Here is a 27527-nt window from a genome sequence, read left to right on the forward strand (position 1 = left end):
GTCATTTGTGGAATTTCAATAACAGTCTATATATTTATGTGAAATGCCATTAAGCATGAATGGCAGTTATGGATTAACTACTGAGTTGAAAGAAGGTGACCCTTCACAACTGTCCGATAAGCACCGGCCTAAGAAAGCCACTCACCGTTCTTCTTGTAGAACATAATTTCTCCTTTGAATTCCGTTTTCTCCTCCAGTGACTTTTCTATTTGAAGCATCAGCTGCTCATTGGTTTCAACTCCAAATAAAAATTTGCAGCTGCAACTCTTCTGCATGACTTCAGTCCGGGCGAATCCAGCGAGCTCACAGAAGCCATCCGAACAGTAGACTATGGGGAACCCCTTAGCCACCTGGGCATTCGCAAGGATGAAGTTGCTATCTGTAAAACGACAGGAAGACACTCAGCCACTACACGAGCATGAGGAACTCTTGCTTTTAAATCACAGTTTCAATAACAAATTATAAGCTTCCGTATTTAGCTAACAGTGCATGTCCTAATGTGCTAGGGTGGGAAGACACTCCAAAACATTGACCAGCAGAAGTACGTAGTAAGCTCTGACTTTGGCTTGCATTTTCAAACACACTACAGAAGCAATACGGTATTCATTGGTCTGTTTCGAGGCCCTTACTATCTAGTTGGCAGTCAGGTAGAGTGCTTTTGGGCATGGCTTCAGGCTCAAACCCTGAATCTGCCACTTGATGTATACATAAACTTGAACAAGTTACTCACACACTAACCTCCAGTTTCCTTAGGTTTGATTTCTCTAAAAGCAGACCCTGAACAAGGATTTGAGGGTAAGTCATTTACTTGGCAGGTGATTGCAGGAAGTAAGCAAGTGGGGAATTGAGAAAGGGAAGGAAGGAAAGGTAATAAAGAGTAGGAGAAAAGGGTTTTACTGCCATGGCAGCTGAGGTCGTATAGGGACCCCCAGAAGTGACCAAGGACCACAACTTGGAATTTGCCCACTAAGGGGAGAGCAAGGTATGTTGTAGGGATTGGTGAGAAATACACATAACGTGCTTAGTGAAGTCTCTGGCACAAATAAGTATTCAATGAAAATTGTTGAGTATTATTCACACCTTTATGGTTATTATTTTTTTAAGATTTATTTATTTATTTATTTATTTGAGAGAGAGAGAGAGAGAGATAGCGAGAGAGAACAAGAGCGGGGAGGAGAGGGAGAAGCAGGGAGCCTGATGAGCAGGGAGCCCAATGCAGGGCTGGATCCCAGGACCCTGGCTGGGATCATGACCTGAGCTAAAGGCAGATGCTTAACTGAATGAGCCAACCAGGAGCCCCTATGGTTATTATGTTAACAAGTAAGAGGTCAGAGGACAATCAAAAATAGCAGAGTATTAAGTGCTTGGAGAGAACTCCTGGGGGACAGTGTGAGAGGCAATATTCAGGGAAGGTTCCTGCCAGGTGAATTTCTTTTGAGATTAATTTTGAGGTTTGGATATGATATTTATAAGCAAAAAGATGAATATGGGAGATGGGCTGTAGGAGAAGGCATTTATAAAATCTGTTGATAGGTGACTTTAGGTTCAGAATGAATTAGAGACTATTATTAAATCATTCATTTATTCTCTCACAAAACAAATGTTGGACTGTGTATCAGATAATATTAGAGGCTGGGATTTTTAAAATAACACAAGTAAAAATGGAAAGAACCACAGTACAAGTTGTTAAATGAAAAAAATCAAGATTCAATGTAATTGTTATTAGATGAGTATTCGTCTGAAAATATAGAAACACATATAAACATGTATTATATCCAAATATGAAATACTTGTGTGTACCTAAAAATAAGTGGAATAACTTGGTAATTGTAGAAATCTTTAGAGAGAGGAACTTCAGGCAAAGGTGGTAAGCACACTTATTTTTACCATACACCTACTGTATCCTTTGAATGTTATACTATATGCTTTATATATTGCCCATTCAAAAAACAGTATGTTTAAAAAAGGTTTGCAGCAGACAGCCTATCTTATATGCCATGAGAAAGGAGGAATTCTAGCTACTTCTCAAAGGCCAGTAGGACAAGCACTGAAGATCTCCTCCGTGGGCTTCCTCATCACTTTTTTTTTTTTTTTTTTTTTTTTAAAGATTTTATTTATTTATTTGAGAGAGAGAGAATGAGAGATAGAGAGCACGAGAGGGAAGAGGGTCAGAGGGAGAAGCAGACTCCCCGCGGAGCAGGGAGCCCGATGTGGGACTCGATCCCGGGACTCCAAGATCATGACCCGAGCCGAAGGCAGTCGCTCAACCAACTGAGCCACCCAGGCGCCCTCCTCATCACTTTTTAAATGTTTGTTTTGTGTTTCCATAGTTCACTATCAACTGGCAGAACCAAATCCACTCCATCCAGCTTTGCTCCAATCAGCCCTTAAGCCCAGAATGCTAGTTCTAGTGCTCACATCTACATCCTGCCTGAGCTGGGCTGGCTCATCTACCCTCCCAGTCATCCTCTCTCTGTGGAAAAAAGCCAGAGCTGAAGCCCTACACTGGGAAGCCTTCGAGGGAGTGTTATTTTGAAGTGGGAATGGATTGGATTAACCAAGACTAATATTTAATTCTGCCACACTTTGCAGAAGCATTTATTGACTGTGGACTACATGTTGGACTTTGTTCCAGGTATAGAGACAAAATGTTTATTGGATGCAGTCTCTGCCCTTGAAGATCAGTAATGAACCTGCATGAGTTCCCAGTGAGGTCCAGAGGTGGGCACCTTCCTACTAGGTTATGGTCTTCACCCTGCAACTCTGCACAGCTATGGATCCTTCTCTAACCATAGTATCTCTTCCTCTGCCCCTTCTAAAACTTTGGCTGAGAGATTGCTTAGAAATGTAAATACATAGTATTGGCAAAGTACTCAAACATCCTGAAAGAGCTGTTAATGCAAAAAGAAGCCATTTTTCAGTCAACTGCTGACATGTTTATTGACTTTCTACTATATGCCAGGTGACTTGATTCTACCATATGGCAGGTCCTAGGGTGAGGTGACACTGGGTGTTAAAAGATGAAGAAGGTATAGTCTCTAGCTCTAGATTACTACAATTTATTGAAGAAATGCATGAATATCATCAATAACACTAAAACACAGCTTACAATAAGTACCAAATCAATGGTATACAGATAATACGTACTACCAGAGTTGAGAGATTCAAAATTCTAAGATTTGAAAATGGTGAGCTTGGAGTAAGACAGAAATAGGTGGAGCTGATTTATCAAAAGTCCTGGAAGGTCAGCAGATGCATGGATAGAATGGGCTCAGGATGAAGAAACTGTCATTGAAGACAGAGAATAAACGACACTACGTTTTGTCCTAAGGTCCAGTTTTCCCATTATTTAAAGGCCTACAAGAGTTTTCTTTTGTTAGTATTTATCTGCTATACCCTTTCTCATCTTGTTACTTTCAACCCTTCTAGGGACCTATTTTAGTTGTGTCTTGCACATGGCATGTATTTACATTTTTAAGAAGTACAATATGAAGAAGGGATACCTGGGTGGCTCAGTCAGTTAAGTGTCAGACTCCTGATTTCTGGTCAGGTCATGATCTCAGGGTCATGATTCTCTCTTTTTCTCTCCCACTGCCCCCCCCCATCAAAAAAAAAAGTACAATATGAAGATACTTCGATCAACCTGAGATCAATAAATTTACTTTTTATCATTATTATCATTATTACTATCTTACATTGTTTTTTTTACCAACTTAATTTGTGCTTTTCTTCACTGTGTTATTTTGCCTTTTCCATTCTTACAAATTAAGAAATACAACTTACCTAAAAAATTGTACAGCAATATTTAACATCATCAATAAACATCCGCCATAAATCATACATCCAGCAAAACCCCCTGCATGCACCACACAGGTGGTATTTCCCTCCTTCCCCAAAGAAGAAACCCAAAACTTGAATTTTTGTAATAACCATTCCCATTCATATAGTTTTCACCACTTATATATGTATCCTCACATAACACATTGCCTATTTTTTCCCTGATTTTATGGCATATATTATAGTATTTCCTTCTACATAGTTTTTAGTGACTTGGTTCTTTTATTAATTTCCTTAGCATCCTTACAATTGTTTACATAAGAAGAGACCAGCTCTTCCTGAGCTACAATAAGCTTTTGAAAAAAGCTGCTAAAGGATTCACCAAATTGCCTGAACTGTGTGTTTCAATTAGGGATTATAGTGTGTTTGGGGTATTTAATTCTTCCTTCAAATACACTGCAAAAACAAAGCAAAAAAAAAAGTCATCTTTTTGGCTTTTCTGTTTATATTTAGCACTTGTCCTCGATATGTAATTGCATTTCAAATTCCAAAGAGAATTTAGTGGCAGTTGGTGCCTCATAAAGCTTAGTGTACAGCTACATGAATAGTCCTTCTGTTTGGGAAAGAGTAGCTCCTCTTACCTAGCTATCTATTTGGAAACATATGCTTTTCTGAATACCAGTCCTGGAATCTCCAAAGAAACATGACATTTACTTTAGAATTACGTAAAACAAAGCCATTGCCATAATAATTATGAACCTATCATGGGTATATCACTATCCATACATATGCTAAGAGTATTTAACCTTTTAAGGAATCAATTATGCATATGTGATATGCATCTAAATGCCACACAGCTTTTCCCTGCTTGTTTCTAGGTCATCCTTTTGTGCAAATTCAGTTTTGAAGTGCCAGTAAACAGTAGGATCTAAATGTGTTCACACTTTAGGCAGTTGATCCTTTCTTTAATTGCTTTCTTAGCAAAAAGCTTGTGTAGATCATCAGACGGAATCTCAGGTTTGGGAGAGACCCAGGTCCTTTGGTCCAACTTCTCAAAACAGCACCATTTTCCCATTCAAATGGAGATGGACTATTCATTGTCAACTTCCCAGGCTCTATGGGAATGGCGGAAGAAATGGAAAGGTATAGAAGAAAAAAGGAAGAGAAGGTAAACATCAAACCACTACTAATTCCTTTCATCCTTGTAAATGTCCCTTTTTTCCTGAAGACACTGAGGCCTGGAGAGCTTTAGTTTCCGGCCCAAGGTGTGAAGCTAGGGATTAAAACTGGTTCTCAATTTTCTAAATCCTGCATTCTTTCTGTAAAGAAGTGATTTACTCTCTACTTCCAGCAGGAATGGGTTAATTCTAGAAAAATAATTCTAGAAAATAGAAAAATAGAAAAGGTAATTCTAGAAAATGGGTTATTCTAAACAATTTTTACCTCTTCTGCTCTGTGAACAGCCCAATCAATAGTTTTTTTCTCTACAGAGATCATTTATTAAAAGATCATTGACATGGGGGCGCCTGGGTGGCTCAGTCGTTAAGCGTCTGCCTTTGGCTCAGGTCATGATCCCAGGGTCCTGGGATCAAGTCCCACATCGGGCTCCCTGCTCGGCGGGAAGCCAGCTTCTCCCTCTCCCACTCCCCCTGCTTGTGTTCCCTCTCTCGCTGTCTCTCTCTCTGTCAAATAAATAAATAAAATCTTTAAAAAAAAATCTTTGACATGTATCAACTCATAAATAAATAAATAAATAAAATATCAAGTTCAGCTTTAAAAAAAAGTTCACTGATGACATCTCCCAAACCAGCCTGCATCTATCAGCAGCCTCTCTGTCCCCTCATTTTCTCCAGAAAGTCAATATTTCAAAAACATGACAGCAACGTTCTTGGTTCCAAAATATTCTGCACAGGCTCACTCCAGATGCAAAGAACTGTAGCTGCGATTCAACAGATCAGACTTCTGATCTTCTCATGCCCTTTCAGTGTAGATCAGAGTACTTCTAAAACTCTTCCATTAAAATATCCCTTAAAAAAAAATCCCTCCACTGGCTGAAGCCATAAATTTGTATTCCAAGGGACCTGGGGGCATAGATCTAAGTTCAATATTGTTTTTGAAATCTCATGTTTAATAAAAATATATCAAAATTTTGTATTCTACTGTGTTGCATATTCATGTTTGAGTGTTTTTGATTTGTTTTAATATGGGCCTGACAAATTTTTAACTCAGTTGAAACTTTGGGAAGGTATGCTGTTTGTTTTCTATGACTCTGTGCATACCATTTAGCACACCTCAACAGAACCTATGCTTGAGAATCATGACTCAAGGTAGACTGATCTGGGAAACAAAAGCTAAAGAAAAATTAAATTTCCTTACTGCCTACAGCCTATTGACAAGTCCTTGAAACAGGCAGAGTTACCTTCCTCTTGTCTCATGGAATCGAAGAATGAATCTCGCAGACAAAGGAGAGTGAATAAAGTGATAGAGTTTTATTAAATGAAGATATAGAAAAAACTCTCAAGAGTGAGAGGGGTCCCGACAGCGTTGCCAAAGTGGGCCTCCACTGACAGTCTTTTTTAGGGAGCTTGTAGCCTTATCATTCTTGTGATGTCTTGGCATGAGTAAGGACTGGTTATAACATCTTTAATGGCTTACTTCTATTTAGGGTCGTTAGTCACAGGTGACTGTCATAAAAAAGACACCCCTCCACACATGCCTAGGGCAGCGTGGTCTGGTTTGTTCCTTTATCTCTGGTTTCCTTACACCTCACCATTTTGGGGATTTCTGTGAGCCTGATCTGTAGCCCCCTCCCTATCTCTCCCTACGTAGACCCGCGCCTGTCCCTTATTCACCTCTGGGAGCTCAGCTGCCTCAATGTTAATACTTTGCTAAAGGCAAAAGGCAATCTTAACATTATCCTGACCTCTAGGATCCTCTAGGTCTTCTGTAACATAGAATTTCCTTTGGAAACTTCCTTTATCCCTACCCTCCACCCAAGATATGTTAGCAAACATTCTCCAAGCTTATGGCCCACTGATATACATCTGAAGGATCTCATGACTGAAATTCTACTAAACAACATTTTCCTAACAATTGCTAGCCATCTCAGGGTCCTGGAAACCTTGTTTCCAAAATACCTTGGAGGTTTGTGCTATCCCTAACTCCCTCCCAACTTGAAAGTATATAACCAGTCACCCATCACAACCCCAGTGCAGCTCTTTCTGCCTATGCATACTGTCCCAGTGCTTTAATAAAACCATCTTTTTGCACAGAAGACATCTCAAGAATTCTTTCTTCACCATTTGTTCCAAACCCAAACATTTCTACATCATAGACTAGTGCATGCTCAAAAGGATTAGGCAGATCCAAATTAATCTGTCCCAGAGGCCTCAAATACTTCAAGACAATCATCTCAGTATACAGTCTAAAAATTCTCCATCATGGCAGACCCCTGGAATCATTCAAACCAAAGAAGTCAGTGATACTTGGCATCAAGGAGGAACCTGTATTCCTTTAGCTCTTTCTGCCAATGACACAGAAATAGAGACTTTGATGGTCCAAATCTATTTCTGAAATGTGCTTCTGGTATTGGTTCTCTTTTAAAACCAAATCTTGTGTCATGCTAGCAAGTACTCTATGAACATATTCTGCAGACAAAGTAGATGGGCAAATTTGAGTCCTCTAGCACTCACATTCTTGCAGAGAATAAGAAAACATGAACTTTTAATCTTCTTTTAGGAGTTGCCCCCATGCTTTCTGAATAACATTTACATACGGGTCCAAGAAAGACAACATCTGTACCCCTCGTGATATTGATTACGGTCATCTTGAGAGAATACTTTATTCAGACAGATAGAATATGAATGTCTCTTACTTTAAAATATTTAAGCCATCTTTGCACTTTATATTGATTTCAGGGAGCTTAACTCTATCATTTCCAAGTATGATGGCATCTTTATTAGATTGATGGTACCGGCTGCAAGCTAAAATCCTGTGTGCCTTGTACCCAAATTTAGGAGGTTGCTTAGATTGAGGACTTTTCTAACCTTATTAAAAAAAAAAAAGATGAAAAATTTGCAAAGAGGGATTCTCATGGTCCTTGTGATTTATGTATCATCTAGTAGCATGCTTCAAATGGTCATATTGGTAGCTTTCATCATTTATTTATGTTTTGATTTTTTAAAAACTGTATGAATGATCACTCCAGACAGACAAAAACGAGAAGAACACTGTCACAAAGCAAAGCTCAGAGCTGGAATTCTAGTGCTGAAGCTGTAGTAGAAGGTAGTAAGCAGTATCTATCTATGAGAACAAACACACAAATATAAACAAATGTGCTTTTCCATCTTGCCACTGGGAGTGCAGTCCTAGGTCAGCAACATCAGCCTCAGCTGGGAACTTCTTGGAAATGCCAACTCTCAAACCTCCCTCAGAGCCCCTAAATCACAATCTGTATTTCATCAAGATTCATATGCACATTAATGGTTGAGAAACTCCTTTAGCGAGAGAAGAAACACAAGCAGGGGAGCGGGAGAGGGAGAAGCAGGCTTCCCGCTGAGCAGGGAGTCAGATGCAGGGACCCTGAAACCCAGGGGGTATCATGACCCAAGCCGAAGGCAGACGCCTAACGACTGAGCCACCCAGGTGCCCCAAATTTAGTACGCTCTTTATCATTAGTTGGTAATAGCAAAATCACTAAGTTTTACAAATTCCACTTTTTCAATGGTGTAAGCTTCAGTGTTGAGCTATACTAATTCTCAGGTGTATGGTCTCTTAAGAGTTCAGGAAATGAGTTTAATTTTGAAAAAGAATAATTTTGACTTATAACAGGGTGACAGTACTTATCAAAAGTAAAATGAATGAGGGAGAAACTTCAGAAAATCTAAGACAGTAATAAAAATGTATTAGTGTTTTATCTGCAATTGATTACCTACAAACACATTTGAAATGATGTTTAAAATAATGTTAAAATGTTAAAAAAGTTAAAACTTTTCTCTAGGTCTTGTCTTACAGAGTTAATCTCCTAGATGAAATGATCTTTTCGCATCATCTGTTTACTTTTAAAAAATTAGTATTACTATCTATACTCTGCCAGTGGGATAGGGGTTTGGTTTATGTGTTTATTAATGTAGTCACAACTGATGTAGGAAAGACGTTATTAGGGTTCAAAGCCGACAGCCAAAAAAGAATTCTTGAGATGTATTTGGTGCAAAAAGGTGATTTTATTCAAGCACAGGGACAGGGCCCATATGCAGGAAGAGCTGCACTGGGGTCATGAGGAGCCGCCCATTATATACTTTCAAGTTGGGAGGGGGTTAGGGATAGCATAAGTCTCTAAGGAATTTTGGAAGCAAGGTTTCCAGGACCTTGAGCAGCCTAGCTATTGTTGGTCTCAGTCATGAGACCCTTCAGATGTATATTCGTGGGCCATATGCTTGGGGGATGATTACCAACACTATCTTGGGGGGTTTAGAGATAAAGGAAGTTTCCAAAGGAATTTTTATACGTTAGAGTAGACTTACAGGATCCTGGTTTGGGGCGGGCTCAGGCTAGGCTTACCTTTTGCCCTTAGCAAAGTATTAACATTGAGGCAGTTGAGTCCCTAGAGGAATGTCACTCTGCCTGTTTCAAGGACTTGTCAGTGGTGTCTAGGTAGTAAAGAAATTTAATAATTTTTCTTCTGCCTTTGTTTCCCACATCAACAACCTCTAGAAGAGTGCCTGGCGTATAGTAGATGCTCAACAATTATTAAACACGTGACTGAAATAAATGTGCAACCTATAAGTATACCGAATGAAGGCATTGTTGTTTAGCTCACTCTATTGTTTTATCATGTAGCAGGGATCATTTACAACTACTATCTTTGTTTTAAAGATAAAACCAGATTGGTCCCTAACAGCTCACCGTGTGCCCCCATTTTTCATCCTGACATGCTACTTTTGGTAAAGTCTTTGATAAGCAGAAATAGACAACTTCATTTTCTATTAGAAAATCAATTAAGCAAAAACAGTAGGTTAAATAATGCTAAACAAAGCCCTTTCTCCAAAATATAAAATGAAGACATTATAAGGCATTTCTACTTAGTTAAGAAAACTACCATGTGAACAACATGAATTAAGCATTTTGGAATTGTTAGGGACTCTTTAGGGTCATTAGGAAGCCACTTTCTGATTTTCTAACCCAGGATGCTACATTTTGGCCACTACCCTAGTGAAGGGAGGCTAACCAGTTCCAAACAGAGCCTAGAGAAAAAAAGGAGGTATGTTGTAAATATCTCTGCCTTTGCATATTTATTATCTCTGCATTTGCATATCTATTATCTTTGCATTTGCATGCTTATAACTCCTGTCCCACTCTACCTCCCTCCCCCAAATCAAATATGAACCTTGGGTGAGACTCCTGGGAAGGACAAGTTTTTTTCCCTGCTTTTGCAAAGAGCAGGGGAAAAGAAAGCTCAGTGTTCTCTATGCTTTCCTCCTTTTCAGTATACACAACTGGATAATTCAACACGGCCAACTCCCCCTGAAGAAGGGTAAAGCAGTTAGATGAAAACTGACGGGGAAGATTTTGTGCCTTGGTAGTCGTGGGGCCTGGATTTTCTGGCCCAATTCTCATTTAGTGTAATTTTATTCTCTTAAATAAATGTAAATTACCAAATATGTAGCTAATTGTGGTTTAAATTTTACACCTTTGTAAAAGTTTTCTTAGTAGTTTATTTAAAGACAAAGTAAGACCACATGACAATATTTTTGTTCTGACAAACTTATTTATTTTGGCATCTTATTTGTCCTATTGAAGGGCAGGCTACACGGAACCTGGCAAATGTAACCAGCCACGTTCTATGAATACCCAGATTCCCAAAATATTTAATTTAACTTGTCCCCTGGTTATCCCCCAGAGCAACCTAGAGTTTGCTCGCAATTATGTTTAATTCAAAGAATATTTCCTTTTAATTTCAAACAGACTGGAACAGGATCTTTACTTCAAACATACATAAAGGTTTAAAAAAAGTGATTAATTCAGCCATATTTTATTATATTTTAATACTTAAAGGCCTTTTAAATTTGAATTTTTGAAGACACACTATATAATTTAGTATGTCCAGTGCCCCAGGATGGACTGGCTCCTCTCTCCCCATTCAAGCGTCGTTCATATTCTGTGGGAACTAATGCAATTCAAATGTTTTTCATAATTTGGTAGCATTTTCCAGAACCTCATCTGTCCACTGCATAATCTTCTCTGCTTCACAGTATTCATGTTAGATTAAACAGGAAGACGAGTGGTTTTGTAAGAGGTTATTGTTAGTTAAATAGCAGGAAACACAAGAGTAAACTAATTTGATTGTTACAAATAGTCTATGGCTGTAATATTAGTGCATTTATTCTAGTGTCTTTGTAATAAGGCCGAGAGAGTACGAAACTTTAATTAAGGTGATACCTGCTAGAGACATATCTAAGAATTTGTAGCGGAGGTGGCGGCCAGAGGAAGACGGTAAAAGCTGAGAAACAAACCAACACAGGTGAATGTTGTCTCTGCATTAGGAGACTGATGAGCAGAAAGGAAGCAGGAGAATAAACTAGACAGGCAGAAATAAAGCAGGTAAGAGCTGCTGTTTATTAAACAGCTGTGATATCAGGTCAGCGTTTTGCATTTTAAATTTTTGACCCTCACAACAGCATCTTACTGTAAGTGTCATTACAGATAGAGGGACTTTGGCTCAGAAAGGCTGAATAACCTAACAAGGCTCCACAGCAAGTTAAAATATTCTTAGGGCTACAATATTTCTGATCTCAGTGGAGGACAGGCAGAGGGGAGTAGAGCTAGGATCTGAGTAAGGGTTCCTTGTCACCAAGTCCAGTGCTTCTCCAAGTGCAGCCCTGGTCCCCCTTGTCCATTGGAATCTGGTAGTTCACTTACTAAGGTTGCAGTTTCGCAGACCTGGGGGTCTATTATTAGAATCTCCAAGATATGGGAGCCTAGGATCTCCATTTTAAACGGAATCACTAGGTTTGATTTATTACACAAAACCATTGAGATCTTCTGCCTAATGGAAGGAGATTCTGATTATATACCCTAACCCCAATTTGAGAAGGTGGCATCATCTTTGTACAAGAGTACATACTCAATCTTTAAAGTGTAGGAGGATTCCATTCTATATAATAACCCCTTTGATTTTATGGCTTTCTATAATTTCTAGAGAGACCTTCAATAATTAGCTCAGTGCATAAAACTATAGAAGCTCAAACTTTGGGGAGGATTATATAGACCAATATATGACCTAATGTCCAATCCTCTACAATATCCTATCTTGTGGTGGCACGAGTGCCCTAGTGATGGGACCCCACTGTTTCACAAACCGTTGATGTGAATGCTGTGATTATGAAAGGTATTGACCTACCCCACATACAGATTTAACACCTGCTATTGGTCTTACTACCTAGAATACTCTTTGTAAAGCAAATTATGCCTACCACTCTCCCATTTTATATTATTTATTTTTAAGGGGCAGAGGAAGAGAGAGAATCTTAAGCAGGCTCCATGCTCAATGGGGAGGCTGACAGGGGCCTCCATCTCACAAACCTGAGATCATGACCTGAGTCAAAAGTCAGAGGCTTAACTGACTGAGCCACCCAGGCACCCTGCCACTCTACCATTTTAAATTCCTTAAAGGATTTCCATTGCAATTGGAATGAAAGCCAAATGCCTTCTACCATGGTCTGTAATAAGCTACTAAGATTTCACTTACTCTTTTCCTGGTATCTGACATTTAAGAATGTCAGAGCTGTTCTTCCCAGCTCTTTCCAGGGGCATCTGGGTGGTTCAGTCAGTTGAGCATCTGACTCTTGGTTTCTGCTCAGGTCATGGTCTCCTGGGTCCTGGGATCAAGCCCCCCATGGGGCCCCAAGCTCAGAGGGGAGTCTGCCTGAGATTCTCTCCCTCTGCCCCTCCCCCTGCTTGCATGCACTCTCTCTAAAATAAATAAATAAATCTTAAAAAAAAAAAGAATGTTCTTCCCAGCTCTCAGGCATTTCAGGCATTTTGCTCATGCATTTCCTCTCCCTGTGATTCATCTTTAGGTCTCAATTAAATGTCCACTTTTCAGAAGATTCTTTCCTGACCATCTTATCTAAATAGGTCACCCCCCATTATTCTCTATCATTGTAGCCTTTTTTTCTCGTAAGACTGAGTATTACCATTTTTAATGGTATTTCAACATGTTCGTTTATTTATTTATGATTTATTAACCACTCACACCCAAGCCCACTATACACAAAACTACAAACACACACTAAACTATAAACTCCATAAGGAAATTATCTGTCTTGTTGTATATCCTATCATAAAACATGTGATGTGGGTGTGTATTTTTTTTCTAAGTGAGTATTATCTAAGGCCTACATGCGCATGCGCACACACACACATACACACTCACTTTCACATTTTTTCCCTCAGTGAATGATATCAGTATATCTGGGTTCTGCTGTTCTGACCCTACGGCAGCCACCTAAACCACAACACAGAAAACTGTCTTTTCATAAGAAACCTCATTTCTGTTGATGTTTAGATTTTAGGTGAAGTACCTTTTAGACCTAAGTCATGAGGAGGTATAAATATAACATATCTAGTGGACATTTTACACTTTGGATGAACACTGGTCTACATACCAGATATCTTAAAATTGGATTCTAGCTCTCTCAGTAATAAGCTGTGTGATTGTGCCCAAGTCACTTCCTCTTTCTGGGCCTTACTTATCTCATATGGAAAATGAGGGAGTTCATATCTAAGATCCTTTCCAGTTCAGACACAGGGTGGTTCAATGACTTATGGGCACAGAAGTATGTGTCAACAGTGACTGGAACTTAGTGACTGTAATGAATGACTTAAAATACTATACACTTTTAATCTTCTGAATCGAAGGAAGGAAGGAAGGAGGGAGGGAAGGGAAAGAGGGAGGGAGGCAGGGAGAGAAAAAAAGAGTAAAGACAGACAAAAGGAAAAAGAACTTGAATATTAGAATCCAGCAAAAGAAGCATCCTAAAACAACATGGAATGTCTCAAACTAAAATTCTTCTGTAGTTGCAGGAAAGGGTTTGCATGAGATACTAATATACACTTAGAGTCAGAGCCAGATTCTGCCATTTTTATTTTTTTAAAGGTTTTATTTATTTATTTGACAGAGAGACACAGTGAGAGAGGGAACACAAGCAGGGGGAGTGGGAGAGAGAGAAGCAGGCTTCCTGCAGAGCAGGGAGCCCGATGCAGGGCTTAATCCCAGGACCCTGGGATCATGACCTGAGCTGAAGGCAGACACCCAACGACTAAGCCACCGGGCGCCCCAGATTCTACCACTTTTTATCTTTGAGAAGAAGATAAGCTGTCTAACTTTTCTGAACTTTAGTGTCTTCCTTTTGTAAAAGAGGAGGTGATTATTCCTTCACATAAAATACCTAACCTAATGCCTGGCATGTAAAGACATTGCTCAATAAATCATAACTTAATTATTTCCTTAATTATTTTCAAATAGTTCCCTTTCTGGGACTTGACACTCAGATCAGTTAAAAACTGTACAAAGGTTTTTGATTCAGGAAACTAATTTGTATTGTATTCTAATTCTAGGGACATATTCATCATTCACTCAACAAATAGTTATTGATCATATATTATGTGCCAGGCATTGTGCTAAGTATTGAAGGAAGAAGGGGGGGATGGGGAGGGAAGAAGGAAGGAAGGAAGGAAGGAAGGAAGGAAGGAAGGAAGGAAGGAAGGAAGGAAGGAAGGAAGGAAGGAAAGAAGGAAGGAAGGTAGGAAAAGTGAGTCAGATGGTGACAAATGCTATGAAAGCAAAATACAGCAAGGTGGGAGAAAGGAATGATGAGTGAGAATTTTTTTCATTAGTGTAATTTTAAATTAGCATTATCAGGAAAAACTCCAATAAAGTAACATTTAAAGAGAGATCTAAGCAAATGAGGGGTGATCCATGTGGATACATAAAGGAAGTACTTCCAGGCAGAAGAAAACAAGTTCAAAGACACTGAGATGGGAACATGCCTGGTAGGTTTGTGGAATAGCGAATACAGCCCAGGGGATGGAACATAGTGATCAAAGGGAATGTGTGTAGAGATGAGGTCACAGAGGTAGTGTGGGAGAGCCTTCCAGATCATTCAAGGAGAGTAAGTCTTGGTAAGGGCTCTAGATTTTGCTGAGTGTAATGGGATAGCCTGGGTTCGTGTCCAGGGGTAACTATTCTGACTTCTATAATGACAGGCCCACTCTGGCTATTTTGTATAGAATAGACTGTAAGAGAACATGCGCCAGACTAAGAAGAACAGTCAGAGGCTATTCCAAGAGTCTATTTAAAAAGAGATGATTTGGGGCACCTGGGTGGCTCAGTCGTTAAGCGTCTGTCTTCAGCTCAAGTCATGATCCCAGTGTCCTGGGATGGAGCCCCGCATCGGGCTCCCTGCTCGGTGGGAAGCCTGCTTCTCCCTCTCCCACTCCCCCTTCTTGTATTCCCTCTCTCACTGTCTCTTTCTCTGTCAAATAAATAAAATCTTAAGAAAGAAAGAAAGAAAGAAAGAAAGAAAGAAAGAAAGAAAGAAAGAAAGAAAGAAAGAAAGAAAGAAAGAAAGAAAGAAAGGAAGGAAGAAAGAAAGAAAGAAAGAAAGAAAAGAAAGGAAGGAAGGAAGGAAGGAAGGAAGGAAGGAAGGAAGGAAGGAAGGAAGGAAGGAAGGAAGGAAGGAAGGAAGGAAGGAAGGAAAATGATTTGGACTAGGGTGGTAGCAATGGCTTTGGTGAGAAGTGGCCAGATCTGAGGCATCTTTAGAATTAGCTGAAAGCATTTGCCAATGGATTCTATTGCAATGGGAGAGAAAAAAAATAATCAAGAAATGATGCCAGTGATTTTGTGTTTGTTGGAAACCAGAAGGGCAGAGGTGCATTTTATGAGATGGGGGAAAATAGGAACCCTGCAGATTTGAGAGATTTCAAGAGTTTGGTCTTACATATGCTAAAATTAAGAAGTCCATTAAGCATCCCAGAGAAGATGTGAAGTAGGCAGCTGAATAAAGGAGTCTGAAGTTTAAAAATGATATCTATGCTGAAGATATAAATGTGGACTTGGCAGGAATTAGATCATTCAGGAAATGAGTATAAACAAAGCAAAAATGAGGTCTGAGTACTAAGTAGAGGAGATGTCAACATTTAAAGGTTGGAAAATTCAGGAGAAGCCATCAAACAAGAGTGAGAAAGAGTGGCCAGTAAGGTAGGAGGAGAACCAAGGAGGTCAGGAAAGCAGGCAAACTAATCACACGTTTCCAGGTCAATGCTAAGTACATTGTATGTTTTAAATACAATTTGCAGTATAGATTTTTAAATGAATCAATATAATCATGTTTTCAGTCAGGAGACTCTGGAGAAGATGTTCGCTGTGACATTGTACACACTCTACTGAAAAGAAGGACCTGCAAGATACCAGAGTGACTTCCACCCCATTTCCCTGCCTTGGTTAAGTGCAGATATGGGACACGATGGGAAGTGAGATGAGGCACTAGATAGATCAATGAGTCTTTCAGCAAAAGTCTAATTATTTTTAGTTCAAATGAATTTATTTTTACTATACAGGTATCCTTTCATCATCAAACTAATTTAGCCATATTACAAAGCATTAGGAAACCAGAGAAGAAATAAAAATATTATCCACCATTCAACCGTTCTCAGTTACTGGCAATCATTTTAAACTAGTTTCTAAAATTTTTTTGCCAGTCACACATTAAACAATCAGGAACAATCATATAATGGTGAAACCGGCTTTATTCACTTGTCCTTACGTGGCCAGGTTAATACGTTCTGTCCAATGAGACATTTGGATAAGTCAGTTTGAAGATATCCAGTAAGATATTTTCATTTCCATTAAAAAGCGGTATGAAAAGAGAAATGCTCTTACCATCCAGGCCACTGTGCCTTTTTACCTTCTCTTACGCCTCATTCCTGCCTTGGAACTTACTTGTGGTATCTAGAGCTCTGTCAGAGACCTTGAGACAGCTTTCCTGCATGTGGCAGAACTAAAGGATGGAAAAAGTCTGCATTTTTTACATCTCTGAAGAGCAAAACTAATGCCAACATTTATATTTAAAGTAATTATGGATAAAGTACATAAGCATATATGTACTTATTGTCATTTTGTTATGTTTTCTGGCTATTTTTGTAGTTCCTCTGTTTCTTCTTTCCCGCTCTTTTTTTGTGGTTTGATGACTTTCTTTAGTAGCATGCTTATATTCCTTTCTCTTTCTCTTTTGTGTATTTACTAAGGTTTTTGCTTTGTGGTTACCATGGGCTTACCAATTAATTGTTTGTGGTAACCTTTTTTTTTTAAGATTTAAATATTTATTTACTTGAGAGAGAGAGAGAACACATGCATGCATGAAAGCACTCAAGCGGGGTGGGGGGCGGAGGCAGAGGGAGAGAGACAGAAGGAGAGAAGCAGACGCTCCACTGAGCACGGAGCCCAGTGTGGGGCTCAATCTCTCGACCATAAAATCATGACCTGAGCCAAAATCAAGAGTGGGACACTCAACCAACTGAGCCACCCAGGCGCCCCGCATTCCTTTTTTTAAAATTGCTGTTGTTGTTCACCCCCTTCATCCATGCCCCCACCTCACTCCCGCTCTAGCAACCACTAATCTCTTCTCTCTGCATCTATGAATTTAATTTTTTTGTTATTATTGGGGGGGGGCTTTAGATTCCATATTCAAGAGAGATCATATGGTATTCACCTTTCTCTGTCTGAGTTGTTTCATTTAGCATAGTGCCCTTGAGGTCCATCCATGTTCCTGCAAATGACAAGATTTCGTTCTTTTTTATGGCTAAAAAATTTATCACAACTTCTTTACCTATTCATCCATCAATGGGCACCTAGGTTACTCTCCTATCTTGGCTATTGTAAATAATGCTAAAATGAACATAAAGATGCACATATATTTTTGAATTAGCATTTTTGTTTTTCTCATATAAATACCCAGAAGTGGAATTCCTGGATCATACTGTAGTTCTAATTTTAATTTTTTGAGGAACCCCCATACAGTTTTCCATAGTGGCTGCACCAATTTACATTCCCACCAACAGTGCATGAGGGCTCCCTTTTCTCCATATCTTTGCCAACACTCTTTATTTCTTGTCTTTTTGATACTAGCCATCTGACAGATGTGAGGTGATAGCTCATTGTGGTTTTGATTTGCATTTCCCTGATAATTAATGATGTTGAACATATAACTGTTGGCCATCTCTATGTCTTCTTTGGAAAAATGTCTCTTCAGGTTTTCTGCCTGCAGTTCAATCAGATTATTTGTTTTTTATTTGTTTCTGTGTTTCTTTGTTTCGCTGTTGAGTTATATGAAGACTTTATATATTTGAATATTAGCCCCTTATCAGATAAATGACTTGTAAATATTTTCTCCCATTCAGGATGTTGCTTTTCATTTTGTTGATGGTTTCCTTTGCTGTGCTGCAGCTTTTTAGTTTGATATAGTCCTACTTGTTCATTTTTGCTTTTGGTGCTTTGCTTTTGATGTCAGATTCAAAATCATCGCCAAGACCTATGTCAAGAAGCTTACTGCCTATATTTTCTTCTTGGGAAGTTTTATGGTTTCAGGTCTTATGTTCAAGTCTTTAATCCATTCTGAATTAGTTTTTGTGTATGGTGTAAGACAGTGGTCGAGTTTCATTTTTTTGCATGTGGTTGTCCAGTTTTCCCAACACCATTTATTGGTCCTGTTCTTTCCCCTTTCTATTTTCTTAACTCTTTGTCATAAATTTGTACGTGTGGGTTTATTTCTGTGCTCTCTATTTTGTTCCATTGATCTATGTGTCTGTTTTTTATGCCAACACCATAGTTTTAATCATTCCAGTTTTGTAATACAGTTTGAAAGCAAGGATCATGATGCCTCCAACTTTGTTGTTCCTTCTCAAGATTGCTTAGGTTATTCAGAATCTTTTGTGGTTCCATACAAACTTTACAATTACTTTCTCTATTTCTGTGAAAAATGCCATTGGAAATTTGAAAGAGATTGCATTGAACCTGTAAATTGCTCTGAATCTTATGGACATGTTAACAATATTCTTCCAATTCAAGAGCATGAGTATCTTTCCATTTGTGTCTTCTTCAATTTATTTCATTAATATCTTGTAGTTTTCAATATACAGGTCTTTCTGGGGGACCTGGGTGGCTCAGTTGGTTAACCCAGGGTCCTGGGATCAAGCCCCACATCGGGGGGGGGTCCCCGCTCAGCGAGGGGTCTGCTTCTCCCTCTCCTTCTACTCCTCACCCTGCTTGTGCTCTCTCTCTCTCACTTGCACTCTCTCTCTAATAAATAAATAAAATCTTTAAAAATATATATATACAGATCTTTCACCTCCTTGTTTAGCTTTATATCTAGGCATTTTATTCTTTTTGATGCAATTGCAAGTGGGATTGTTTTCTTAATTTCTTGCTGATAGGTCACTATCAGTGTATAGAAACACAACTGATTTTTTTAAAATTTTTATTGTTATGTTAATCACCATATATTACATCATTAGTTTTTGATGTAGTGTTCCATGATTCATTGTTTGTGCATAACACCCAGTGCTCCATGCAGAATGTGCCCTCTTTAATACCCATCACCAGGCTAACTCATCCCCCTACCCTCCTCCCCTCTAGAACCCTCAGTTTGTTTTTCAGAGTCCATCGTCTCTCATGGTTCGTCTCCCCCTCTGACTTACTCCCCTTCATTCTTCCCCTCCTGCTATCTTCTTCTTTTTCTTTTTTCTTAACATATGTTGCATTATTTGTTTCAGAAGTACAGATCTGTGATTCAACAGTCTTGCACAATTCACAGCGCTCACCATAGCACATACCCTCCCCAATGTCTATCACCCAGCCATCCCATCCCTACAACTGATTTTTTTGTATTGATTTTGTATCCCGCAACTTTACTGAATTTATTTATTAGTCCTAACAGTTTTTTGGTGGAGTCTTTAGGATTTTCTATATATAATATGTCATCTGCAAATAGTGACAGCTTTACTTATTCCTTCCCAATTTGGATCCCTCTTATTTGTGTTTCTTGCATAACTGCTATGAATAAAAGTGGTGAGGGTAGGCATCCTTGTCTTGTTCCTGAGAGCTTTCAGCTTCTCACTGCAGAGTATGTTTACTGAGGGCTGTCATATATGGCCTTTCTCACATTGAGGTCCATTCCCTCAATACTTGCTTTGTTGAGAGTTTTTATCATTAGTGGATGTTGAATTTGTGAAATGTTTTTTCATCCCTATTGAGGTCATAATATGATTTTTATCATTTATTTTGTTAATGAAGTGTCATCACATTGACTGACATGCAGATGTTAAGCCATCCTGACATCCCTGAATAAATCCCACCTGATCATAGTCTATGATCCTTTTAATGTATTCTTGGTATTTTTGTTGAGGATTTTTACATCTATGTTCATTAGGGATATTGGCCTGGAATTTTGTGACATCCTTGTCTGGTTTTGGTAATCAGGGTAATGCTGGCCCCAAAAGGCGAGTTTAAAAGAGTTCCCTCCTCTTCTATTTATTGGAAAAATCTGAAAAGGATTGGTACCAATTCTTCTTTGAATGTTTGATAGAATTCACCAGTGAAACCATCTGGTCCTGAACTTTGTCTGATGGAAGGTTTTTGATTAGTGATTTAATCTCCTTCCCAGTAACTGGTCTATTCAAATTTTCTATTTCATCATGATTCAGTCTTGGTAGGTTATATGTTTCTAGGAATTTATCCATTTTTTCTACGTTTTCTAATTTATTGGTATGTAATTATTCATAATAGTCTCTTAAGATCCTTTGTATTTTTGTGGGATCAGTTGTAACATCACATTTTTCATTATTGATTTTATTTGCGCCCTTTTTCTTTGTGAGTCTAGTTAAATGCCTGTCAATTCAGTTAATCTTTCCAAAGAACCAGCTCTTAGTTTCACTGATCATCTCTATTGTCTTTTTGGTCTAAATTTCATTTAATTTCTGCTCTACTCTCTGTTATTTCCTCCCTTCTACTAATTTTGGGCTTCTTTTGTTCTCTTTCTAGTTCCTTTGGGGTAAAGTTAAATTATTTGATACTTTTCTTGTTTTTCAAGGTAGGCGTTTATCACTATGAACTTCCCTTTCAGAACTGCTTTTGCTGCATCTCATGTTGTATTTCCATTTGTCTCAAGGAATTTTTTATTTCTTCTTTGGTTTCTTCATTTACCCATTGGTTGTTCAGTAGCATGTTGCTTAATCTCCACATATTTGTGACTTTTACAGTTTTCTTAGAAATTAACTTCTAGTTTCATATTATTGTAGTCAGAAAAGATGATTGATATGTTTCCAGTCCTCTTAAGTTTATTAAGGTTTGTTTTTTGGCCTAACATATGATCTAACCTGTAAAATGTTCCATGTGCACTTGAGAAAAATGTGTATTCTGTTGCTTTTGGAAGGAACGTTCTGTAGATGTCTGTTATATCCATCTGATCTAATGTGTCTTTTAAGGCCAATGTTTCCTTACTGATTTTCTCTCTGGATGATCTATCCATTGATTTAAATAGGGTGTTAAAGTCCCTTACTATTATCATATTGCTGTATTTTTCTCCCTTTAGGTCTGTTAGTATTTGCTTTAATTACTTAGGTGCTCCCAAGTTGGGTGCATAAATATTTACAAATGTTATATCCTCTCATTCGATTGACCCTTTTGTTATTATATAACGTTTATCTTTGTCTCTTTGATTACAGTTTTTGTTTCAAAGTCATTGTGTCTGATATAAATATAGCTATTCCAGTTCTTTTGGTTTCCATTTGTATAAAATATCTTTTTCCATCCCTTCACTTTCAGTGTGTGTTCTTATATCTGAAGCAAGTCTCCTTTAGGCATCATATAGATGGGTCCTGCTTTTTTTGTTTGTTCTTTATCCATTTAGCCACTCTATGTCTTTTGATTAGAGAATTTCCAGCAAAAACTTATATCCACACTGTATTAGGTAAGAAAAATGAAGTTCTATGTATTTAAACCACTAATATTTGAGTTTCCTGGTATTTGAAAATGGAAGCATTCTTAACTGAAATATACAATATCATGAATATTTCCCCATTTATTCCTGTTTTTATAACCATAATTTGAATGGTGATATAATAATCAATATACCAAAGTTTCTAAGCTAATCTTCTCTTCTGGAATTATATGTTTTCTAGGAACTTTCTAGGTCTGCTCCTTAGAAGATTTTGATGTTAACAGAAATTAAAGTTAGTATTTTGGACACATCTTCTAGAATTAAAAAAGACTTTAAAATTACTCTCCCCTGTCATCTACTCTCCTAGACACTTACTGACACCAAATGATCTTGAAGACTTATAACAAATTCTGTAATTTCCAACAAAAATTCCAACGAGGGAAAAAACTAAGATGTGTATCTCATGATATAAACATATGGTATGAAGTATCATCTTCCTAAATCCTTTTTTCCACTCTGTTTTATGTTAGAATACAATTTAAGAGACAGGAATGTTGGGTAATTGGTTCTTTGCCTTGTAAAGGCTCTCCTGGCATTGCTATTCATCCATAATAGGAAAGCAAGGTGTATTTGCTCAGCATGTGGTGATTAAATCACAAAACAAAGTTATTATTCTATACAAATATGAATTCTCAGAAAGGGGTGCAAGTGTCTGCAAAAAACAAAGACTGGGAATAACCTTTACTTCCTGATTTTTTTTTCCTTTCCCAGTTTGTTTTATGATTGTCTAGTCTACTATTTTCTCAGTCCAGTGACAGAAAAATTGTACCATTTGATATGTTTAGAGAATTCCCACATAGACGAGTGGTCTTGTTTTAGATTTGCCTGGGAAGTAGAAGCAATGACCATGGATTGACATCATAAGGGAAAAGATTTCATCTTAACTTGAATATAATTGTATCTAATAGCTAACACTACCCAAAAGGTCACAAGCTACCTCAAGTACAGTGAGCTTCCTGTTTCCAAGAGCACTCACTGAAGCGGATGACTGACACAGATTCAACAGAAAGGGGACTACAATGAGAGGCAGAAACTTGACCTAGATGACTTCGAAGGGCATTTGAAAAACTCTAAGAGATAATCTTGTCATTTTGTTGAAGGTTTCCCTCCAACCAAGCCTTGAATTCTGGTGTTTACTTCTAAATATAAAGTATTCCAAACCTAAGTGCTAAATTTCTCATTATAAAATTTATAAGGTATTTTTAAATTATAAGTTATTATAAATATATGTATATATTTACCCCACAGCCAATAGTTTCAAAATGGACCCTTTAATCACATTTTTCCTAAACAATAGAGATATGATTTGGATTTAAATTGTTTTGAAATGAAAGGTACACACACACACACACACACAGGTCCTGGATCTATACTGTAGGACTCAAAATAGGACCAAGGGATATACTAATTGCACAGATTTCTCAGTGTTACTGTTTGCATTTGTTCCAAGCTCAGTATATGAAGTACAAGATCTTCATTGCCTGCAATTGTATGACCCTTATTATTTGCTTCTGTACAGAGTCATGTAAACCACTGAAATCAATGAATGCACTGCTATCCAATGTGTGTGCTGACTATGGCTGCCCTCTAATACTCAGGTGTGTGGTCCTTGTGCTAATGTCAAGAGCAGAGTTATATACACCATCATGGCTATTGGAGAGAACCAGGTTGCCACATACAATTGACTGGGTCATGTCCTGAGCAAGTATGCCAAACTGATGGTTATGTGGGGACTGAAATCCAGCTTGCACTCAGCTCACCAAGCCATGAGCCCTGGTATTGGGTCATGTCCACTGGCCATATACCTCCCATCAAATGGCCAGTCCCAGGAGATTTACAAATAACAAGAAACAAAACAAATGAAAAAAGCCTATATTGCCCTTTGCTGCATTAGCATGTATTGTTTAACTTGACCATGAAAAATACATTTATGTCTTATAATCTCATACCCTTCTAATAATACAGATAAAAATATTGAAATATAAATAAGTTAAGTGACTTCCAGAGGAATTATAATTGGTCAAAGGAGAATAATAACACCAAGTTCAACTGGATTTTAGAACCAATTGATTTTTTTATATTAAAATACTTTTTAGCATATTAAATGTATGGCACACAAGATATTGAGACCTATTGTATTACAAAAAAGGTATGGATAATTTCTGTATTTAAAATTACATTTTTATTTTCCTTTTTCTTGTCTTAGTTATCTCCATTTAGTCATGTTCTATATAGACACCTATTAATGGAGACCATGTCATGCTAAGGCTGCAATTTGGATGCATAAATTTTAGGCACTGCTCAAACTTACATCATACCCTCCTTTCCCGGTTCTGTGAAACTGGCATATAATGCGGTTACATTGTAATTGTTTTACCTAATTCTATATGTGATATTGTGATTTATAATAAGAAATATATGTGGTCTTCCTGGCACACGGCTCCTAAAACTCTTGTAATTTTCCTAAGTAATAAGAGCAATGGGAACCTTTTGCTATAATATTTGATTTTTGTCTTCAAATACCTGTAGAGTGAAATAGCTCCAGGATGATAAAGATGAAAGAATCGAGCGATAAAAAGTGTCTTGTTATTCAGAACGAACCCCTTTCAACCATACCTGAGTTTATGCTAATGAGGTGACTTTTGGAAAGCCCCAAAGGATGGGGATTGGTTGCCAGTGGAGCTAAGCATGTTATTGGAGGGATGGAACTTTCAGCCTCACCCTCACTTGCAGAGCGGAGAGAGGAGCCAGAGGTTAAACCAATCATTAATGGCCAGTGATTTAATGATCATGCCTACATAAGGAAATTTCTATAAAACCCCCATAAAGATGGGGTTCAAAGAGCTTTTGGGTTGGTGAATACACAGAGATGCTGGGAGAATGGGGCACCGGAATAGCACAGAAGCCCCGCATCTTTTCCTCACACCTTCCCTTATGCATCTGTTCCACCTGGCTGTTCCTGAGTTATGTCTTTTATAGTAAACCAGTAATGTAGTAAGTTAAATGTTTTCCTAAGTTAGTGTGACCTGCTCTATCAAGTTAATTGAACCCAAGGAGGGGGTCATGGGAACCTCTGATTCACAGCCAGTGAGTAAGAAGAACAGGTGACAACTGAGACTTGAGACTGGCATCCTTGGACTGAGCCCTTAACCTGTGGGATCTGAATTTAAACTGTAGGACACGCAGCTGGTGGCACGGAATTGCTTCACGTGTGGAAAAACCCACACATGTGGTGTCAGAGTGAAGTGTAGTATGAGAGTAGACGGGAAACTCAGGACTACTTTTCCAAAACACCAAGAGTCACAAATTATATCCTTTTCTTCAGTCTTCATGTTCCTGTCTCTTTTTTCATACTAGACTTTAACCAGTGCCCTCCTCCTCCACCTCAACACATGCAGACACTCACACGGGGCACATAGCAGCGTTTTCCTCTTCACCTCCCTCCCCAGCAAAAGGCAGTAGAGTAATTCATCTCAAATACATTAACAGGTGGAGAGGGCAGTGAGGACAGCATGAGAGGAGAAGAGAATAGGTAATATGTGGTTTATCAAGGTATGACTCTCCACACCTTTGTTATTGTTGTGGTTGTGGTTCTTAGCCAAAAAGTTGCACAGACCAAACCCCACACAAAGGAAGACTTCAAATGACTCAAAGACAGACCAACAATTTAAATCCCTCAGAGGAATCTGTGGAGCCCTCTATATACTAGTATAAGATGCTCATGTTAGTTATACTAAGAGGTCCAGGACTGTGCTACCAGGCTTTTCCCTGCCTTCCACCACCACCGTGCCCCGTCTGGACACAAATATCATTTATTCAATGACTTTTTTTTTAAATCTCTATGTACAAACCCCCATGTTGGAATCTAACTACTTTATCAAACAAATATGCAATGTTTATTTCCCAAAGTGTGTACAACTGAATCTTAGCCAAAAGTCATTGTTGCTAGTTTTAATGTAGCCATTTTCCCTAAAACAATTATTTTTATAAAATGAGGTCACTCCAAGTAGCATACTTATCATTCAACATCTTGGATTACTGTAATTCTGTGGGAATTCAAAGTAGCTAAGACAATTTAGGCCATTCAAAAAATTTGCAGTCAGCTCCTACACTTTTAGGGAAAATCTATTTATTTGATAATATGTATCTTTTTTAGTTATAACAGATTTACACAGATTCTCATTGTTATATGGCTTTTATTATAAAATATTCAAATATAAAAATTAAAGAGATTAATGAGACCAACACTTAGGTGCTTATCATCCAGAATTAATGAATATTAAAATATTTCCATATTAATTTCTAATTTTGCAATATTACAGATGCAGTTGACATGCCTTTGTCGATGGTATTTCCTGTCATCCTACCCTAGAAGCACAAAAAATCCTGGAGTGAGCATATGCCCAATTCACCTTTATTTTTACATTTTCATAATTTTTTGTGTCTATAAAGAGCATATAGAAATGTTTTATGTGTTTGTAAAATTTACAAAAATTTTATTATTCTTTATGGATCATCCTGAACTCTGTTCCCCTACCCCCAGTAAATTTTGTTTTTCAGATCAGTCCACACTGATCTATATGTGAGACATATAGGTATGCAGACATCATATGCTATACATCTAATTGTCTCATTTTAACTACTCTGCTGTAGGCATATATCACAATTACTTTACCCATTCCTCTATGGATGGATATTTAACTTCCTTCCTTCCTTCCTTCCTTCTATCCTTCCATCCTTCCTTCCTTATTCCTCCCTCTCTTTTCCTATAATAAACAAAGTAGCAAAGCACATGAGTGTGAGTGTCAGAGTTTCTGGAAGTTCATTTTTACCTTACATTTTTAATAGCAAATTGAATAACCCTTCTTATTAGGAGGCAAGAATTTATTTATCCCATACAAACAGCTAAACCATACCTAAGCATTATAACCTACAAAAGCACTATATGTATTCTGTAAAATATTTATCCAGCAATTAATCCACTTACTTTCTTTTTTCTAAATATAATTAACAAATGATGCTGGTGACCCTTCTGATATAAACTTCCCACTTACAAAAGTTTTTCACTTACTATGGTATCCTGAAACTGGAACCTACTCAGTGTGCTGACAGTAACAATAATATCAAATCAAAGCTGTTTTCAACAGTATCAAGAGTTAACATTAACAGGGCCAGGCAGAGATGGGAGCCACTTAAGAGACCAGCTTGGTTTACATATGGAGAAAGAATATCAAGGCATGAGGTGTAAGGATAAGAAGCAAGTAGCATTTATAATCAGAACATCATGGCCAGGTGATGGGGGAGCTATTTAGGTTGAACAACAGAAAAGTGCCATTTTGTAGGTCAAATATTGGCAATACGTCAAAGTAAGCTGTTACTCATACTTTCTGGATTTGGCATTAACAGGATTGGTATTTTCTGAAATAGTCAAGAACTATTTCTAAGAGACCTGTACAGACCAAAACATGTGTGACCCATGCCAATTGAGATTTGGAAGTGTTCCTTTCCTATCGTACCTCTCAGATTGCTTCAGACAATTCTCACACAATGGGTGGAGATCCACCCTTTATCCAGGCTGCCATCCAGAGTTGTGCATTGGTGACTTCACAAAGGATCTCAGCCAAAGCGGAGGTAGAGGGCTGGTGATCAACCTCATGCCCCAGGGTGTTACTAGACCACCCAAGAAAGTCTTTT

The 27527-nt window shown here is 38.1% G+C and overlaps 1 protein-coding gene across 1 annotated transcript in view; it reads right to left on the reverse strand.

Moving 5' to 3' along the window:
- KCNH8 (potassium voltage-gated channel subfamily H member 8) overlaps positions 1-27527 on the reverse strand; it is a 367066-nt gene that overhangs the window by 244298 nt on the left and 95241 nt on the right. Inside the window, exon 2 of the mRNA XM_027585610.2 lies at positions 146-379. Coding sequence (XP_027441411.2) covers positions 146-379 — 234 coding nt within the window. The remainder of the gene's footprint in view (positions 1-145; positions 380-27527) is intronic.

Source organism: Zalophus californianus, chromosome 1 (genome assembly GCF_009762305.2).
Source record: "Zalophus californianus isolate mZalCal1 chromosome 1, mZalCal1.pri.v2, whole genome shotgun sequence".
Classification (NCBI taxonomy): domain Eukaryota; kingdom Metazoa; phylum Chordata; class Mammalia; order Carnivora; family Otariidae; genus Zalophus; species Zalophus californianus.